This window comes from Ciconia boyciana, chromosome 4 (genome assembly GCF_034638445.1).
Source record: "Ciconia boyciana chromosome 4, ASM3463844v1, whole genome shotgun sequence".
Classification (NCBI taxonomy): Eukaryota; Metazoa; Chordata; class Aves; order Ciconiiformes; family Ciconiidae; genus Ciconia; species Ciconia boyciana.
The window spans coordinates 99,123,320-99,144,670 of record NC_132937.1 but is presented as its reverse complement, the minus strand read 5'-3'; the positions used below and the strand labels follow the sequence as shown (position 1 = coordinate 99,144,670).

At 35.9% G+C, this 21,351-nt stretch overlaps 1 protein-coding gene across 1 annotated transcript in view; it reads right to left on the bottom strand.

The window, feature by feature from the left end:
- ADGRV1 (adhesion G protein-coupled receptor V1) overlaps positions 1-19,174 on the bottom strand; it is a 292,589-nt gene extending 273,415 nt beyond the window's left edge. The window contains exons 1-7 of the mRNA XM_072860950.1: positions 18,974-19,174; positions 16,687-16,750; positions 6,976-7,160; positions 5,014-5,163; positions 3,806-3,901; positions 2,618-2,722; positions 1,136-1,249 (exon numbers count right to left, since the gene is read on the bottom strand). Coding sequence (XP_072717051.1) covers positions 1,136-1,249; positions 2,618-2,722; positions 3,806-3,901; positions 5,014-5,163; positions 6,976-7,160; positions 16,687-16,750; positions 18,974-19,174 — 915 coding nt within the window. The remainder of the gene's footprint in view (positions 1-1,135; positions 1,250-2,617; positions 2,723-3,805; positions 3,902-5,013; positions 5,164-6,975; positions 7,161-16,686; positions 16,751-18,973) is intronic.
- Positions 19,175-21,351: the final 2,177 nt, after the last annotated feature.

Sequence of the window (21,351 nt, the reverse complement as noted above, 5' to 3'; positions counted from 1 at the left end):
ACTTTTTTGATATTAATTTTTTATTGTGAATGTCCTCATTAAGTTGTTCTGTATCACATTTACTTATTTTGGTGCCTCTATTTTTTCTCTCATCCCCATTATAAATTAAAAAAAAAACAGAAAGGAAAAGTATGTGTAAGAAAAATGAAAATCACAAATTGAAAAGTAGTATAATATGCTTTGTTTACTCTGAAATAGAAAGAAAGGCTCACAACACATAAACATTTTTGTTTAAAGACCAATCTAAAATTGAAAATTTTTAATTATCACCTAGTGTTCATGCTCTTCACAAGATTGCCTGTTTCTTTTAGGAATATCTATTCTTAGAAGTACTTTTTAAAATATGTTTCTACCCTGAAACATATCTATATCAAAACATATAAATTTTTTCAATCTATCTTTTCTCTGTGAATATTCAATGTGTTATATTCTTTCTTTAGTGGCAAACATAACGTGTCTGCTCTTCACATGAATGAGAGCCAATTAAGTTAACAAAGAATAAACTGGATTCTTATGCATTGTTAACTGAAGGCAGAGGAGCTGCACAGGCATCACTGAGGATGTAATAAAAAATGCATCACGTAAGCAATGTTACGATTAGGTTCCTTTTGCCTAAACAATTAATAAAGACAGAAAGGAGAACCTGGGTTCGTTATGCAAACATAACCTGAATTTGCAAGGCATACAATTAGGGAAAAGCAGAGCATGTTTAAAAAGAAATACAGAAAAGTTAAATATAGAAAGGGCAGTCTAATAGATAAACCTAGATCTAGTTCAAGAACATCATCCTTGGCCATACAACAAGGATCTCAGTATTCCATCTGAAAAAAAAAAGTGTAATGCTTTCCTGATTATTTATACATTTACTGCAGTAGCATCTAACAGGTCTACTCAGAGCAGCCAGGATATATGTTCAGAAACTAAAAACATTCACTGATGAGAATTACAGAGGTAGCATTAGAAAGAGTAAAAATGAGAGCTCATAGAACCAAAATTTAACATCACTTTATTAAGTAGAAGCACTTTTAACCTTATTTAAACCAAGCATTTTTGTAACCTATTACTCTAAGTCTCTTCAGAACAGCAGTTAACCTTCTACATATCCAAACCAAAAATGAAGTCAGCTTGTTCTTACCTGATCATCAAGCACTGTTAAATTATAAATCAGCATTGATCTCCCAGGGGTAAATGTAATATTTCCCCTAGCTGGACTTAAGTCTTCTTCAGCTGGGTTTGGTCCATTTTCTATCTGCAAAGAATTGATTTTTATGATAAGAAAGATATAAAACAGGAATACAAATCTAGTACAAGTACAATAATCAATATACAGTGTGTGAAATGCACAACAAATGACTATCTATTCAGTTATCTCCTGCTCACAGACACACACATTCAGTTGTGAAAATCTGCTTTTCTTTGGAGTAAGTCAGAGTAACCACTCCCAAGAAATTATGAAGAAATTTATGAATTTCCAGAAAAAGAGGAAGAACACTACTTTCACATAGGCCTATGACAACTCTTTGGTATCCACTGATGCATAATTGACTCTTCAACATAACAGAAAGGATATTCATTCTCATTTAATTTAAGTCACTACTATTTCATAATAAGTTCCAACACAAAATAATAGCAGTTACTGAGTTTGTGTCCTTTCTATCTTGACTTGTGATATTAAGGGTATTACATTTAATAGTGAACCCTCAAAGACTAGGAAGCCACTTAGAGGCAATATGGTGATTTTTTTTAGAAAATCTTGTAAATTTTTTCAACATACATACATAAACTACACTGTGAGATGGACCTGATTCATTGTGCAGATAGTAAAATTTATTGGACGTTAAAACACATAGATCTGCCATAAATTACACAGAGAATCTCGTTCTGTACTTTAACTATACATGCTATATTTAGTATGCAATAAAATCCAGTACAAATCTTTTCAGATTTTGACAGGTCTAGATTAAACCCTTGATGACATATAAGACCAGATAACTGATAAAGAAATACCCATATGAAAGAATTTATATATAATTTTAAAGTATGTAATAGAATTGGAGCTACATAAGAAAAAAAAAAAAACAATAAAGGCAATGCCTGTATAACATTCTAATCAAGTACATAACTAACGGCCTAAATATTCAACATGAGTGGTTTAGTTTCTGGGGATTCAAACTGCAGTCTTACAGTTACAGAATTTCACTAAGTACTGAGCTCTTGTACTTACATGTTCAAAGTTGGCACAAGCATTAAAGACTCATGTTTATTTGTAAAATATAGATAAAATTTGAAGAAATATTAAATAAGACATTTCTTACACACTTCAGACATATTGTTTTCTAGTAATACCAACTAATACTGCTTCAAATATCTTCCTAAATGACAGAGAATACTCAGTTTTCTCTAATATCTCCTATTTTTTCCTCAAATTAAAGTCAGATAATTACAATATTTTCCATTTGAGAGGTAATATCTTTCTCTATTATGAAACAGATTTAACAAATGTAGACACAGGTATTTTTTCCCTCTTTCACTTGTATAAACACTTTGATTAGTTATGATTATGGCCTCACAGTTTCATCCAACAGACTAAGGTACGAAGACTTTTTGATATACTCACCTCAAAAGTTACGATGACCGTCCCATAGGTTCCCCTCTCTCTAATTAGAGTGAGAGGCACAAATTCATTTCTGCCCCTGGCCTCATTCACTGTGATTAAGGCAGGCTAATGAGGAAGAAAAGGGACAGGCAATCAGGCACAGATCAAATATCACAGCAGAAGGAAGAAACTGTTACCATAGAAATACCAAACTCCCACAGACAAGTTAATCCAATCTGCAAACCAGTCCACTGATGGCATACATTTCCTAGCAACCAATTAGTTCAGCTAATAAAAAGCTTGAAAGATTTCAGATTAAAAAATCATGCAAGTAGAGTGGGGGTTGTTTTGTAAATTAACATAGTCAATATACACAAAGCACTAGCATATTAGCACTAGTATTTATAGGAACTCCTAACCCTGTTAAAAATAGGTTTTCTCCATTAAAAAGTCATTTATTAGGCAACTAGCTATAAATGGACTTTGTCTATCAAACTGCCGTAGGTGAAAGATTTCAAAGAATTACACTAATTCAGGGAGCAGTATGGCTTAGTACTGTGGTGCTAAAAATTTCTCATGTTCTTGTGCTTTTTCAGGGAAGTCCTCTACAAAAATTATATTGCCATAATGCTGGCAGTAAGGTATAGCTCCTTTTTCTACTAACACAACCTCTGCCTTATTGCAAATATCCTCCACACCACTGGAGTCACACCAGTGTCTTATCGTAGAAGGTGTTATACAATGCATATATCATGATAGTGTTCTCTCAGCTTCAGAGTCAAGTATAAAATTGCTCACTAAAGATCAGAAAATGTATATATTCTCAAGATTTCCAAATCGCATCTTTAACTTCCCTATGGTATTATTTCTCACGTCTTCCATATTATATTAACATCTTGACTTAGAGATGAGGGGCAGTGAGACTGAACAACTTTTTAGAAGTTTTCTATTTAAGATGAGCAACATAAACATTCATCCAAGTGTGAGGGTCTCAGGTTACGTCTCAACACCTAAAAGCGTATAGAAGTAATAAAGCTGTATATATGTATGAATTACATACATACGTATTAATTACCTCTAGAGGTGTTTTCAAAGACGTAACTCAGAATCAGTTTTCAAGGGATTCTGTTGAACACCTAACCAGCATCTTTGAAAAGTTCACCTTTATGCTTTCTAAAATTTTCACATATACCATATAAAAAGCCATACCATGTTAAAAGAAATTATTCCAAAGGCATTGTCATTTGATAAGATTGTTACAGTGACAGATTTGGGTGAGCCAAGCTTTATCCTTGCAGACGGTTTCTAAAATTAACGAAACAAAATAAGATATTAAATATGGTGATGGGCAAAAAATACACATTTTGATTTTACTGTCATTTAAGAGTAAATATTAGCCTACGACAAATTGTATGTCTTTTTATTATATATTACAATGGAAATTTTTTAAAGGAATAGAATGCACAAAAATAATTCTCAATTACTGAGGAAATACACTCTATACAGTCAACAACAAAGTGCTTGAAAAAAACTTTGTAAATGATTAATCATAGTTTGACAATCTATTAATGACACCGTAGCAAGAGGGGACCGGGTATGAAGCACGTAGCACTGCCAGGAACTCCAAAGTTGTTCTTTCTTTCCTAACATTTGTATAAAACTGAAACTTTGAAGCTATTATACAGAGATATCAGCTAAAGGAAACAAATCTTTACTGTGTTGTAAAAATGAGCTACTACATTTACAAATCAAAGGAAGAAGGAAGGGAAAATATGCATTTTTATATTCACTGCAAACACCCCAAGATGTGTAATAATTGGCAATAAAACATAAAATCTATCTGTACTGAACTGACATCAAACTTAGTCATGAACTGTTACCTAAAAAAAAAGCAAATGTCAACTCCTCTCTTGTAGCATGACTCCTGTGAGACACAACAATATGAAGAGACTTATTGATAAGTATTTTATAAATTGTTTGTTTGGTTTTAGGTAAGTCATGTTTACCCTCTGCTTCCGGAGGACTGGAAGTCATCCTCTTTCTTTTGTTACTTCCACCCTCTCTTCCAGGTATGGTCTATGCAGGAAAACAGGAAAGGCTGAGAGTCTCTTCACAATCTGACTCTTCTGGGCTCTAGTACACCTTCAAATGTCCACAGCTGAATGCAGTGCCTGCTGAAGTTTCAGACTAAGTCGGTACTGCACAGCAACATCCCATAGGGACACCCATAGGAATGGCAAAAGCTACTAAAGAGCAGTAAGCACCATCCTGGCTAGTCTCCAAATTTTAGTTCTTACCTATTAGGATTCAGACTCAGAAGCAGTATGACTGCATTGAAATCTATGGAATACCATTCATTTATGTCAGATTACCCATGGTTTTCTGGGGAAGAAGTAAATAGAACACCTGAGACTTACTGGTAGTGTCAAGTAAAATGTGAATGTCTCATCAGCCTCTGGAAGATCATCATCACAGACAGATATATACACTGTTCGGTTTGTTTCTGTATCGGGTATAAATGCAGCTGCATATGTGTCAAAAAAGTCTCCTGTGTTTTCTCCATCAATCTGCAATAAATACACAACTGAATGCCATCTTCTTCTTCCCCCACTATCTTCTATAATATTATTGTGGACTCATGTAACAGACTTCATACATTCTTCTTTCCACATAATTCTTCCCGCAATTTCCCCTGCTGTCATACAGTTAATTTCTGGACAGAAGATATAGATAATAACCCCTTGTATCCATGCTGAGTAACCAGAAAAAAAAAAAAAACAAAAAAACAAAAAAAAAAACCAAACACAACACTTTATTGAGAACCATTTATGACTTCCTTCCTTGCAACTGGGTATCTTTTGCATAATGCACCATATGGCCAGTTTTTTAATGAAAAGCTATTCCTAGCACAGATCTGTATACCTCATAATACTCTACCTGAATTAAACTTACCTTAAAATGTAAATGCCTTCTGTCCTCCTATCTTACTCTAGAGACTAGAAGGAGCCTAGGCGTTTAACCTAGATTAACGTTTTGATTGCCAAAGTTGGCAAGATGAAGTCTTCTATAATGAACAGCCCTGCTTTCATTTCAGTCAACAAAAGAAAATCCCACTAATTCTACTGTAAGTAAGGTGGTTAGGGGAGAGACTACAATGGCAGTAGTGTCAAGACAGCAAAGTGTCCAGGTTTACAGTCGGAAGCTGAGACTAAATGGAGACAAGCAACTGAACCAGCATAGCTGCCACACCTGCAACTACCATCCTTCTAGGCACTAAAGGTTTGCATGAACCATTGTGAAAAAGGCTATTCTTCATTTGAGAACAGTGAAATTAGAAGTTCAGTGAAGGAAACAAAGCATGGAAGGTATTTTTGTGGCTCTCACCTATCATTGGACATATTGACAACTACTTTTTATCTATCTGAGCCAACACTAGACTTACCAAAAAGCTCTTACAAAAACAGGCTATAAACACCTTGCTAAAAGAGCTGCTCAAAATATTCATGTTAGAAACAAATTCTGGAATTTCAGGTCCTTAATAAGGAAACTAAGTTACTCTGCTTGTTACACCAGTAAAGAACACTAGTTTCAAAGTACAATCACATTTTCTCAAGGTTTTCTCCTCAGATGTTAATAAAGTGTGAAATCCCTACAGATCAATTTCTACTCCTTCTAATTTCTAGGGCGTATATTTTTCATATTTAGTTACAGGAGAATAAAACGCTGTGCAGGAACACAGATAATTCCTTTTGTCTACAGACCGTAGAAATTCATAAGCAGTACATCTTCTCTGGTACACTGCTGTGTTCTCATGTGGTACTTGTACCACATAGCATCTGACTCCATACGCATACAGTATAGAACACTCTAAGCTTTAAACTTTCAAAGGGAATACTGTTGAGAACATGGTTAATAACAGCTAAGAAATAAAGGAAAGAATGTAAAAATACTAACTCTGACCTCCAAATGAATTGAACAATGTAATTTTTAAAATTCATACGGAAATCTGACTCAAACAGTGGAGTAGCTATTAAATTGTGGGTTCTACTGTAATCTGGAAAAGGAAAAATTGTTACATAGCCACATTTTCAGTATGAGCTCACAGCCACAATCAAAATCAAACAAGCATATCAGTTTGGACTTCTACCTGAGCAGTAGAAGCTGGCTCCTTGTGGAGATGTTCATACCATTATTTTGAAACCATTGATGCAGCCAGCAGGAGTTTACTCAGTTACAGAAACTGGGTGTTGCCTCTTCAACGTGAAGCATTGTCCCAGTAAAATACCACTCTCTTTTCACTGGCTTGATAAAAACAGGCAACATTCAAAACTTCAGAAAGATATTAACATTTACTGAGAATATAACTAGCAGTTTCTTACCGACACAATTGCTGTGATGTTAGCAGGCTTCCCTGTCCTTTCAATTACAAGACGTATAACAGTTGTACTTGTTTCATTAACTACAAATTCTGTTTGTCCACTGAACTTCACTTCTGTTTCCCCAGATGTGAATTGAATGAATAATGCTAAAAGCAAATAAACTAATAAAGAAGCAGAGGGCATCCCTATAGAAAAAGAAAAGAATAATAAAAAATAAATAGTGAGTCTAAAATACATAAAACATTCCCAGTCAACCTTACCAATCCAGTCAACCATTCTCAAGCCTTTAAATACTGTGATTATCTTGTGAGCTTCAGAAATGAGACAAACACATGCCCAGGTCTCAGCTATAATCAAGTCAGATACTGTAATCATCATGTAAATCTAATTCTATTTTCATAATTTTCATCTAGTGATTTTCTAGGCAGTATTTATCAATTTTTTCAAGTGGAGGAATAAGTAACTTCTTTTAAGAAAAAACAATGACATTGCCACAATTGCTTTCATTTTCAACCAACAGATAATTAGCTTAAAGGTTGACAGTTCTATTTCCACTTTCTTTGCTCTCTTGATTCTCTTCAGAAATAAACATGAATTGGCAGGAAGGGTAAAGGGTTGGATGTTTGCCGTCATCTTATAGACCATCTTCTGACATCTTATGGACCATGAAATGTTCTTAAACATTTGCATATTTACTTGAGATTCTTTTCACTGCTTCTCTTACCCCATGATTCTTTCATGTTTTCTTGTCACAGAGAATAACCGTGGCACATTTTAATGCCATTGTAACCTTTGTATGGCCAGAGCTTTATTTTTATTTGTTTCTGCACAATGTCTAGTTTTCTTTTCCGTTAGGATAAGACAACTTAAAACTAAGGTGGTTTACTTCTCTTACATCAGAGTCCAGTTATGTAATGTAAAATACAAGTTTAAGTTCCAATGAAGTCATCAGGTGTTGATACTGTGAAAGATACATTTTTAAGAGGCTCTGGCACAGCAAATTGGAAACAGCTGCTATGTTATGCAGAGTCTTATATTGTACAGTGCTGACCAGAACTGAGAACTTGGATGCTGGATGGAGCAGATTTCTGTCATAAGGATTTGAGCAATTTTTGAACAAACTAAGAACAAAGTTGTGCTCTAAACAACAAAAAGCATTACAGCATGGATCTTTAATGGAATTAGTTCTTTCAGCAAGTTTCTTTTAATCTGTAGTCACTATTTTATAATGTTACCTTTTAAAATTTCTGTACAAAAGATACAAACAATATTTGTGTAATGACACATATAAATAAAATGTCACTTTGCTTAAAATTATGCTTCCAAGTGCTATGCTTATCAGACAAATCTGGTCAACGACAGTTGGATAAACTGTGCAGAACATATTATATTAATATTTGCATATCAATTATATTTAAGCTCAGCCATGTTTGCACTTGTTTCCATTATTTATGAGTGACAGTAAATGAATATTCAGTCAGAAATGGTCACTGAAACAGAAAATGTCATGCATATATTGAAACGTATTTTTGTAAAGTGTGTGCCAAATTTGTAATCAGAATACATCTGAGGCCCAGCGCAGATTCTGAGTGTTTTATGTACGCAGTCAGGTAGCTTTAATCTTGCACTGAACAGAGAATAAGACAGCCTTCAGACCACTAAAATTAACTTCAGCTTCAGAAAGACTTCAAGACTTTGATTTATCTCACAATAAATTATGTCTGGGCAAGGGTCAATTTTATGTTGTGAGGACTTGAAATAAACTGTTTTCAGGCAAGTTAAAGAAAAAAAATTATCCACAGACATGACAAATAACTATAAGTTGTAAGTACAGTCAAGAAAGCTATCAGTGTCTCTCAGAATTCCTACAAGCAAAGACTGGTGAGATGACAAAATTAGCCAATTTTAATCAATTGTAATAAAAATTCACCTAGCTCTACTGAACATCACAGAGGGAACAGGTGAGCAATGAATGTAAGTGCAAAAAATCAGGACTAACCATTTTCCCTATGAAAACAACTATCCATTTTACAACCTATTTGAACAGTGTTTCATTATTTCCAGCAAAAATGTCACACAGTAAAATAATTTTGCTGCAGAACTTCGCATTGCTATAAACTTTTATTACCATGAACACAGTACTTCAAGATATCCATGGCTCTTACTGAGAATTCAATGTGTAACAGATTTTCAGGAACAATGCTTGATTCCTACATATCTATCTATTTAGTAATTCTAGTGCAGAAAAAGCCTACGGTAGGAAGCAAAGATAAAATATATATACATAAACCCCCTGGGATTTAAAATTGTCAGCATTTCCAGAGTTGACTGTATTAACTTGTAAAATGTTTTTGTTGTTTTTATGTGGAACTGCTCTGAAAAATACAGACCTTCAAGCTGGAAAGAGAACAGTTGTCTAACCTTTGTAAACTCTGAGACAATTACACTGTCTGCAGATGCAGGCATCATCCATACTAAACTGAGGAATTTGTTGACCTTTTAGCTTCAGCTGTTACCTTGTCATAGACTTCGCAAATATCTTCCCACGGTACATGCTTCTAGTAAATAATACTGAAAACATGATCCTTGAGGGCAAGATTACAAAGTTTAGAATTACTTGAATTCTATTACTTCTACTAGAGAGCATTCTAAAACTATAGGATTACTCCTGTGGAACAAGAGAGGTTTCACAATCATACCATCAATTATTTAGCTGGTGTGTATTCTTCCTTGTTACATTATTTGTACTAAGATTTACTTTGCAGAGCCTGCCAAAAGTAGTTTTTACTCTTTTAATATAAACTCAACTTTGAAAATCATTATTTTCAAAAATTGATGTAATTTAGTAAAAATAACATAAATCAAGACTTAGAGAATGCAGAACAAATTTATTCAAATAGCCGAAAAGATATTACAGGTCACAGCATTTTACTTTATTAAATATGAACTCACTTTGTACACTAAATTCCTACATAAATTTATATGGGAACACAATTTGTTCCTTATTATCTGCATTGCATAAAGTTCAGCAGAAGCCTTTGCAAGATCAGGGATTAAAAGACTACGCTTCCCCACATCCCTCACTCCAGTATATCACTGGTGAGTTTAATTTTTATTTTTTTTTTTTCAAATTAAGCTGAAACTCTAGTCCTTGTTCACTGCTAAATTTTGGTAAACTATGCGTTTGCTGCATCAAATACTCCCCTCTGCTTCAGCTAAATATTACTGAGTTCAGTTCTCTCCATCCAGGATATTCAGTCAGGCTTTAAAATAGATTAATGAGTCAAAGTAATGTAAATGTTTTTGAAACAACCACAAGCAATGGAATATTATACATCTTCAGAGCGTGTACAAGTCAATGGACCAACTATTCTGTTACTATGTTCTGACTAAAGCCATTTCAAATAATGATCTGTAGTATCAGTGGTAGTTTAAAGCCATGCTACGTACTGAGGCCAAGATGATGTTTGTAAGGGGTTTATAATAAAAGTTTTGGGCATCAAAAACAAAGGAAAGTACCTCTCAAAAATTATCCACACATTTTAATGGTATTAAAGAATCTTAAAAGTCTAAAAAGCACATTCTTCAACCATATAATTAAAAAAAAGTAAAGAAAAGTAACTCAGAATTCTGAGTCATGATCCCTAACTAACATTTTTTTTCAGTCTGCATTTTATGGCACTTCCTGAAGTGCATTTGTGTTTCCCCCAAAAACACAGAATCCTAGTGTAGAACCCAGCAGAGCATATACTGATTTCACACAGTAATTTCCACAGTAATGTCACAAATTATGTGAGAAGTATAATTTCAGTCTATTGCCCAGGTGGAGCCGAGGAGAGGTAGGTTTATGAAACTGGTGTTTCTCATAACTGATGAATCACCAGGATTAACTTACTTTTTCCACTCAGTTTCTGGAACAAATTTCAGATGAAGATTTTAAAGTTTATAAAGAATGAGTGGTCTTTTCTGCAGACTTCCATAAAGAATGAGAAGTCTTTTCTGCAGATTTGTACACTGGCTTCTGTGCTTAATAAATCAAAACCCTTAAGAATTAAAATATCTCCTGTCTGTTTTCACTGAAGGGTGAGGGAACCTACAGACTAGTGGCACATGGAGAGATCAAGAAAGGCAATAAAAGATCTACAAAAGATTCCGAATCTGAAATGAAATGAGCATAAAATGCCAGATATGGAATGGAGAATGGCAAAAGAAAGGGGTGTTCACTAACAAAGAAGCAGATGGAACAAAATATTAAGTACCCCGTACCTCAGACTTGCCATTGCTGCTCAGGAGAAGAAACAAGCAGGTATGCTGAAGCAGCACCTCTCCCAGCAGCTACAACTTGATTACCACCGCTCATCTTTGCAGAACTCACTGCAGATTTCTAAAGTCCACGCACACAGCGCAGCAGAGCAAGTGTAAAGCCTAGTGCACTCTTCACCGCCTGTCCTCGTCTACTCCCCGTGATTACAAATACCCAGCCAAGTAGAACATTCAAAAACTGGCATGCCTAGCACTTTGCATTGAGTACCGCATTACAGCTATCAACGGTTGCCAGAGAGAAGTCTATTCACAGCAGAGATGTCAGCACCCAGCAGCATCTTTGGCTGAATACAATGGGAGAGAGATACATGCGCTCTTTCATATGTAAAGAGGAGATTCTCTGTAGTACACAGGAATAGCACAGAGCAAGAAGTTTCACAAGGTCATTGCCCTTGCTGCACCTGTTGTAGAAACACATTAAAAACCTGCATATTTTCAGCATTTTTATTTTAGGCATTCTCAGAACCACTGAAATTCACAACACTATTGGAGAATAACCTAGGAAAGCAGCAGGAATTATAAAAACTTTTATTTACTAAACTTCTCCTTTCTATATTGTCATGATCCCAAATTAAGAGAGAAATATTTTATTTCAAACTGGGGTTTTCTTTGCCTCAAAGGTCCCACAGTTCACACATATGCAAAGGAGGCCACAACAGCTGTGTCTCCAAAACCTAGCATTTGGATAGTGGGTATCGCCCAAGTCTGCTCTGTTGGTTGTTGTTTCTTTTTTGGTTTGGGCTTTTTTGTTTAGATGTGGGATAAGTAAGTCTCTCACTCTAATAGAGACTGGAAAAGAGAGTGTTCCAAAGATACGATTTCAAAATAATATCTTCCTATACCCCTTCCTTGCCTTCAACCTGCTTCAAGGTGGATAAAGCATGAGAATTATAGTCACTCACAAGTACTGCTTCGTCTGCACCCCTGGACTGCACTAAGAGTTGCAGCATTCGGGGCAAGAATCTGTCTCACCCATTTCCATACACATTATTCAGGGTCACTGGATGCCTTTGCTTACGATTCTTCTCTAGGGTTTCCTGTCTTCCTCTCTACTACAAAGACATTCCAGGTACCTGCCCATCAACCCCCTTCTTATTACTAACATTGGAAAGTGCTAGCCAAAGCACAAATGCAGACTACTAGGTGCTGAAAATCCCTTGATCAGCTTTCACTGTCCTGAAGTTTTTGGGCTCAGCTGCTCACTTACCTACTCACTACTGCTGCCGTGACAGAACATTACCACAGCACAACCTCAGGTTGCATCTGTGCTTGAGATCAATGAGAGCGACATCAGTCAACAATTCTCCTGACCATTTGCTTTCTAACAGTTGCAATATTTTAAAAAAATCTTATCATCTATGACCGTATGTATCACTGGGAATGGTCAATTTAATGTAACCTGAATATCTCCATGGGGGTAGATTTAGATCTCCATGAGGGTAGATTTAGACTAGACATTAGGAAGAAATTCTTCACTCTGAGGGTGGTGAGGCACTGGAACTGGTTGCCCAGAGATGTTATGGATGCCCCATCCCTGGAAGTGTTCAAGGCCAGGTTGGACGGGGCTTTGAGCATCCTGGTCTAGTGGAAGGTGTCCCTGCCCATGGCAGGGGGGTGGGACTAGATGATCTTTAAGATCTCTTCCAACCCAAACCATTCTAGGATTCTATGATTCTATATGAAAATTCTTGCTCATTCAATTATGTTCCCTTGAAAAAGGCATGCACCCTTCAACATAGACATCTTATCCTAAGGAAGATGCTTAAGGTGCCTGCCATTGCATTTATGTTTACCAGTCAGAAAGGTAAATCTATCATCAGAGCCAGGAACCAATACTGAAAGTGGTAAATCTGCAAGCCGAGGCCAAGACAAAGGCCTGGTCAGAAATCCAAATCATCTTATCCGGTTATTAGAGGTCACTAAGAGGTAAAAAGTGTAATAAGCCCAGAGTACCCCTGTAAGTTTCCTGGCAGCTACTTTTCCCTTCCTCAGAAGAAATTGAGTGGATCTAAACTATATCCTTAAATTTTAAGTTCCAAAGCATGTAATCATCACGGGAGAACCAAGTTTTATCTCTTAAGCCAGGTAATGCTAAAGGCTTTCTGAGGTAACCACCTGCTCTGTCTGTTCTCATTCTGAGCAGGGAATAAAGGGCAAAACTCTCAAGCAGTGCTGAATTTACTTCTGTTTGCTAGCAGCAAGCAGAGAGAACACAAGCCTCTTCTACAAACATTTGCAGTTACCTTATAATTTGCTGGTCAAACAGAGAACCAGACAACAATTTTGACTAGCTGTAAGACCCAGATTATTTTTACCCAGAGTACCTCCAGTGAAACGACTTGGAGTTATTAAGGTTACTTTATATTTAGAACAGAGATCAGAGTCTAATGTAAACAAATTTTGGCTGAAATCTGCTAATTAACCATGTTAAGAAATACAGCAGTAGGAATCTGAATTTGCCCTAATTTGTACCAACAAAACAACCCTGATATCAGCTGCAGAACTTCTAATTTATCTCATGCAATTGATGAGAATCTATCCATATATAGTTCTAACTATATAGTGTAAAAAACCAAGAGATCATTTTGGAATAGTTCCACTTAGCATATAGTACAGATTTAAGCAAAAGGTAAATCTAGTTTTCAGCTCCACACTGGAAATCCTTTTCCACCTATATAGTTCTAATGAAAACACTAATAGAAATTATTCTACAGGGTTTTCGAGAACCAGGGTCTAGCTTTTTACCTAGGCATTTTGCTCTAAGTAGGGCTTGAGACACTATAAACACTCATACTCTCTCTCAAACGGTTTCTTGCACAAAAAAGCAAGCAGATTAAAAAAACAAAACCAAACAACCCAGCCATGAAGATGCTTAGCACTCCCAGCTCATGCTTATTGTAGAAGTAAATGTACAACAGAGCCTGCCACAGAATCAGGCTCTTACACATACAGAACCAGAAATCCAGCTGAGGAAGGTCTGCAGGCTTCAGTGAGGAACACCCATTTATTCCACTTCAGTAAAGGTCTGAAGTTTCACAATAATTTCCATTTGTATCTCTGCTTTGGAGGTTTCTCACATGTTCTCAACACTTTTACTTAACATATTTTTAGAACATGTGAGCTAAGGGCAAAACTACCATAGCTTCAAATACTTAGTACTTGTCCTGAATGAAGTACTACGGCCTGAATGAATAGAATACATCAGAAAAAGTAATTATGGTCTTCCGCAGTACAGTGGTTATTTTTGTCATACTTAAAACCAACTACTGTTTTGCAATAGTGCTTCACACATAATAATTTTGCAAGGAAAAAAATCTGTAAGGTATAGAACAGTAAATTACAGCCTCATGGTGGGGATTAGATGGCATTATTTCAGGTATACTGACAGAAGAATTACTGCTATCCACAGTGGATTCTTACAGGTTAATACACATGTATGAGCCAAACAGAATTTTTATGTGTTGCCTAATTATTAGAATAATTGTGTCAGTGAGTTATTCTTGAGTTCATAAAAGTGTATTATTGAACATGAAATTTTTTATCAACTATATATACTAAATTTAAGACATATATCAAAACAAGCTTCATTTCTACAGTTAAATGTATGTATTTTTTATTAGATTGCAGCAAACAATGTTGGTTTTATTACAGATCTGTATTTTACAAAGCCCCCCCCAAGACTTATTTCTGTAGAAGTAAAAATATATTTGTATCATTTTTGAGAAGATGATTAGCAGGGGGCCCTCACTCTAATCTATACTGTGAATCAATCTCTTAAATCTAGGCAATCCGTTTTTAAATAAAACACAATAAAGTATTTATGTGGTGAAGAGAACTCCCCAAGCAAAATTTGTTTGGGTTTAAAGACTTCTCACACTACATTTATCATGTAGTGTGCTTTCCTTGGCTTTCTAAACCTTTTAACCTATGTCACAATTTAATAATCACTATTTAATAATTATAATCATTCCCTTATTAACTGGGTATTTCTTTTCGTTCTTCTAAGGCACCCTGTAGTTCAAGACAAGGAAATCTCTTTGTTGATTAGTTATTTAAGACCAGCAACAATAACTATGCTGGAAAGAAAGGTGCTTTGAGAGGATTACACAGAGCTAGTTCTCAACAGCACCAAGCGGAGAGAAGCAAATTACAAACCCAAGTACTTCATTGCATGTAACCAAATTGGCTGGTTGAAATGCTAATTGCCTTTCAGCAAAGCTAAAGGCAGACAGGGGACCCTGTGCTTCAGAGAATGACATGCATTTTTTACCCCACTTCTGCACCATTGTCTTGCTGAGAATTATTCAAAATCTATTCATAAAGTTAGCTCTTTTCCTAACCTTTAAAAATGTGGGAAATTTCTAAAGCTCTGACCAATACCTCAGATCTGTTGGTCTGCCAAACCCATAACAGATGGCTGAATTAAGGCCATGTTAAATCCTTAATGAAGCAAAGCTTGAAACAATTCGGAGCAGTAACATATTGGACCAGTCCAGGATAAGTGACTGAGGAGGAGGAAGTTTCTTTTGCCATCTGAAAATGAGAATCATAACTGTACTCTAACTAATAAATCTATACTAGATACAAAATGAGATGACCAAACAAAAGTCTCTTGGTATATAAAAACATATTACTATAACATTCTAGAGGAAATTCTGTCTTCAACTTGCTAAAAAATCCACAAACCCAAAAGCTCCGATCAACATGGAAAGCATCTGCTCTGTTTAATTTTGTCAGAGAAATTTAGCCTGTCATATAAGCCTGTTTAAACAAGTACAATTTTATCTTAATAGCAGCCTTGGTTTGGACTTACAAATTATTTCAGTAAAAGGAATTCAAACAACTTTAACTAGCTTTATAGGAAATATTCATAAGCCAATCTATGAAACAATGTTTTTTATATTTTAAGGATATTTCAGAACTCCCAGTTTCCAAATTCTTTCTGCCAACATCCACAAGTTCTCATGCATGGAGTGAATTCAATCTTTAAAATGTTTATTGACACAAAGTATTTTCCAGTGAGATTATTCGCTCAAAGAGTGACTTCAGCAAGTGAGGCTTTGCAGAAATAGTATCATTTGTGATTCAATAGCGTTTTTCAGAGTAAAAAAAGTTACAGCGAATCCACCTGGAATAAGATAAATGGATTCTTACATTGATCCCTCCTGTCAATCTTTTTTTTTTCTAGGAAACAGTAATATAGCTCCTATTAGATAGACATAATTCTTGAATTTCTGGAATTATGACAAATGCCTACCATCTACAGCAATGGTTCTGTGAGCTTTGATTTGACGATGGAGATGTTATACAGTATCAGAATCTTAATACACATTGAAAGAAGTATTCAAATACTATGTATGCTTATTTCTAGTGAGGAAAAGTGTTCACCGTTATATACAACGACTACACCTAAATCGGCCAGTCTTGTAGAGCTGAAATGCAAGCGCGATTTCTACAAATGAGTAAAACCAATCAATAGGATTACACATGTAAAAATAGTTATGTACGTGATTATATCTCTAGGACGTCAAGGCCCAATACTCCCTGAGCAAAGAATTTCAGCATGTTCTTTGTATTTTCTCTCGCCTACTTACATTTTTGTATTTCTTAGTGAACAACTAAATTGACCCAATACCAAGAACATACTGGAAGAGGCTGGCCAAGAAAGAAAAAAATTAGAGAGCGGGGTTATCCAGCAATAAAATTAAGCTAAATTGCATCAGATATCCTACCTCAAATAATAGCAAGTCAGACATACAGTTTATTGGTTTGATGCTTCAAAAAACACTTTAGGCTAAAAAACTTTGGATGTAGTTGAGGCAAATTTTAATTTTCCCTTTCTTCGAAGTGTGATGCAAGGACATACTTTCCCATCAAGTTTTCAATGAAACATTCTAAAATTAACATTTTTTAAGCTTATAGACCATTGCTACATACTTTAAAAAATACAATAATTAGTAATCACCTCATCATTACCATGTTGTAATTCTGAACAACTATGGTAGTTGTGTAACAATATCAAAGGTGATTTGTAAGTCATCAGTATTTTTCTCCCAAATTGCCATAAATTGTTTGTGCCCCCTGACTGAGATCCTTACAGACCTCTGTAGTGGTATTCTTCTTTAGTGCTATACACTAAAGGTATATGCTTTCACAGCTTTTCCAATAGTTCAGTTTCAGTCATCATATTCATGTGTTAAGTAAAATATGCATCTAAGCATTTGCAGACTTAAGCACTCTTCTTTTTTTTAATGGAATGCCAAAAGTAAATAAAAAAATCTGGAAGACAGTAAGTTTAAATAACAAAATTCCAGGTATATTAGAGGTTTTAATAACAGGTTATGATTTAGACCTGATTCTGAAAATTTCATTCAAATACAGCTCACAACAATTTCCAAGGGAAGGATCGCACTGTAGGTTGGAATGCATAAGGATCAATCTCATTCACTAGTATCAACTCTTTAAAACACATCCAGTATTATTTTTCAGCCTTAAAAATGCTGACAGCACAAATAAACTGCCCAGCACTAGTTCTCACAAAAGCAAATATAATTTTTCCCATTGATTTCCATGTGACCAAGACACAGAACACAATTACAAGCTAATAAGCATGTGCTTCCATTATCGATGTTAATTAGTTCACTCAGATGCAAATTTAGTAAATAACATTGATTTCTTCATGCAAAGCTATTAAAACACAAAAGTGTATTAGAAAGCTAGTAAAGCACAAAACTGTACATTAGAAATCAGTAACAACATAAATATTAGTAGTAACAACAAATTAGAAATTAAAAATAGTACACCCTTGAAATACGTTAGCTTTTACATTATCAAATATTTGGCCATTTCAATTCTAAGCCCAATACGCCACAAAGTATTTTATTTCCTCAGGAACCTGGTTCTCCTTTCCACATGGAAACACTGAATACATTTAGTAGGAGAAAGCTTGTTTTAGGCTTAAGGGACAGATAGACTAAATATATCACATTCTACCTTCAGTTATTAAACTGCCCTCATGGCAGATTCTCAAAACGCTTCATATTAAGCTGAAAGACTCATTGTAGAAGATGCGTGCGAAGTATTATTGGAAAAAACACTTTCGGCTTCTATGTAATGCATAAGGTTTTTTTAAATCACATGTTATTTTACATCTGCACTATAAAGCAATTATAGACTCATTAAAAAACAATGATTGATGTTTGGCAAGCAGTGCCGTATACATTTGATCTTAACTTTATCTGGGCTAGGCAGAGTGAATTATGCAATGTCTTAAAGAGAATCAGCATATCAAAAGCAAGAAGCACGAGCAATATTTCCAATTGTAAGCACTTACATGTCATATTTTAATTATTAACATATTTAAAACTCATTCCTTATGAGATGATGATTTGAAAAATTCATTCTTACTTATAACTCACTCTCCTTTGCAATACACAATGCATACGCAGCTCCTCCACTTCTTTTATTTTCACCTAATTTAAACAGCCAAATTAACGTTTTGTGCATTTTTGAGAGTTAAAAATTGCCAGCTAGGACACTTCAGACTGAGTTTCATCCTGATATGATGCCCTGAGAAAAGGATTTTCCATCGGAAAGACTATTGTCTCCACCTGCCCTGCTCTGCAGAGCAGAAAGAGGAGCTGCTGGAACAACAGAAACCTTAGCAGACTCTTACTATCCAGCAGCCCCTGATGGGTGAGCGACACGCTCGCTGTCTGCCGCTGCTTAAACCCTGTCCCTGCTGCAACAGGTGCTGCTGGCAGAACCCTCGAGATGGACAGTGAACATCTCCGCAGCCGATACAGGATGCTTCCAAAGCAACAACCACCTCAAACAGAGAGAGAACAAACCTACCTAGACCCGGGGACATGGACATTCGCGTCTTCTGGACTCAGCCAGCCGCCTGCACGCTCTCTGTCACTCACGCATTATGCATTCCCCTCTCCTACTCCTCCCTCCGCTCCGCGCAGCGTCCAGCACTCTCCTCCCTCTCCTGACTCCTGCTGCCTTCCCACTGCTGTGGAGATACAAGGGGGTGGGATAGAAGAGGACAAAATTTTTTCAAACCCCAGCAATTTCCCCGGCGCTGCTGTAGTTGAGATAGAGCTAGCCCCTCCAGTCACTGCCTCAGCAGTTCTTCCTCTTAGCTAGGACTGCACTCTTTTATTACTGGAGGCAGCAAAACTGGCAGGTTTTATTACTGAATTATGAAACATTCTGGATTCAAGTCCTGGGCTTCACCAGGACATGCAGCTCATCTTAATTCACAGCTATTCAGTGCTCAGCAGGGAGAAACAGTTTCCAATTAAATATATCAAGAGTTCTGGACTCAGTAATTTCTCTAACTAATATTGAATTCACATTTTATGGTCACCACCATTCCAAGCAGATCCTGAGCCCCAGCAGAGATACAAAGACACAAAGGCGGCACTCAGATCTTGCCAGTGTTGGGCCCCAAGCTCCCCAATTCCCCCATTTAATAGTAAACAAGTGTCAAAATTCCTACTTATCCAATAGATGTTGATGCATCTAAGTCCCAAAACATAGAAAATACTGAATTTTGATGGAATTTCACTTAGTCCCATTTACACAATCTTCACTATATTTCCAGAACCTGTGAGATAGCTACTAGATCTTAAAAAGTGGAAATGCTATTGCAAACGAATGCAGCAGCAGCAACACAATTTCGTGTAGCCCAATCCAGTCAGATCCATTAACACTCCCACACTCCCTGCATCCCTCATACAAATGGAAACCATTCTATCAAATTTTAAAAAAGCATTGATTCCAACTCCAAGGAAATCCAACTGCCAATACATTCCTAGTCTACAGCAGTACACAACCACATACCAGATACTTTGAGCTTTCTGGATCCTGTCTTTTTTTTTGTCCCAAATCCTCAGACTGTTCCATCAAAACAGTACTCCTAAGTAGCTCAAAGAATCATGCCTCTGACACAACTCGGTGCAAAAGCCATGTAACAACCAACATGCACCTAACGTGAAACTTGACAGATGCGTTTTTCAAAATCTCATATTGCTTATTAGTATTGAATACGCAGAATCTATTGTAAATGCCTATTTTAATACATATTAGCATATAAGTATTTAGAAACAAATCCAAATATAACTCTAGCCTAATTTTAGATATTAATAATCACAGTTTTATTTCACAGACAGCGCATTTACAAAAAGGGCGGAAGGAAATGTTAAGCACAAAATAGGATTCTGTCCTGAATGACTGATTTTTACTTGTGCTATAGTTTACTGAGAAGTCATGCATTTCAAATGAGCTTCCTTTGCTTTGTTCTTAATTTATTTGGAGCATATGGGAAAAGCAATCACAGTGATAGAAATCCCGGAGAGAGGAAGCACTGATTCTGCTAAGGCTAATATAATCTTTGCATAGAAGGAAGGAATACAGCACAGAAGCATTAGGGCCAATAAAATGACAGGATCTAGAAGACTCTATGCCTTCTGATGTCATTAGCCTGGTCACTACATCAACACTGTGTTGAGTTATGGTAATCACAATTCGGGAATAATGTCAACAAACAGGGAAAAGGCAAAGAAGATGCTAGAGAATGATGAAATGTTTGAAAAATCGCTTAGTAGAAGACTCAAAGACCTCAAGAAGTATTTTGGTTATAAAAGTAAAAGCAATGCTTCAAAGTAGAAAGTATTCCACCTAACATCAGCTACCCAGTCTAACCTAGTCACATGGTAGGGTGGGATGAACTCCCTCCAAGAACTGCTTATTTCTCTCCTCTGACTAAACAGGGAGTCCAAATGACTATCGTAGACTACCGCCTAACTTTTGGATAATGACATTAGGTTAATGTCAGGTAAAATGAATCTCTGGTTTACTCTGTATACAGCTACAGAGAAAATGAACGTTGATGAATTAAAATCTGCAGCATAACAGATAAAGGCATAGATGATCTAATATGCAGATACAAAAGTAGAAATTAATAATCAGAATAAACTCCAGTTCTTAGGAGTGAAGGAAACAATCTACTCGAATGATTCACCAAACATTATAATAAAATATATC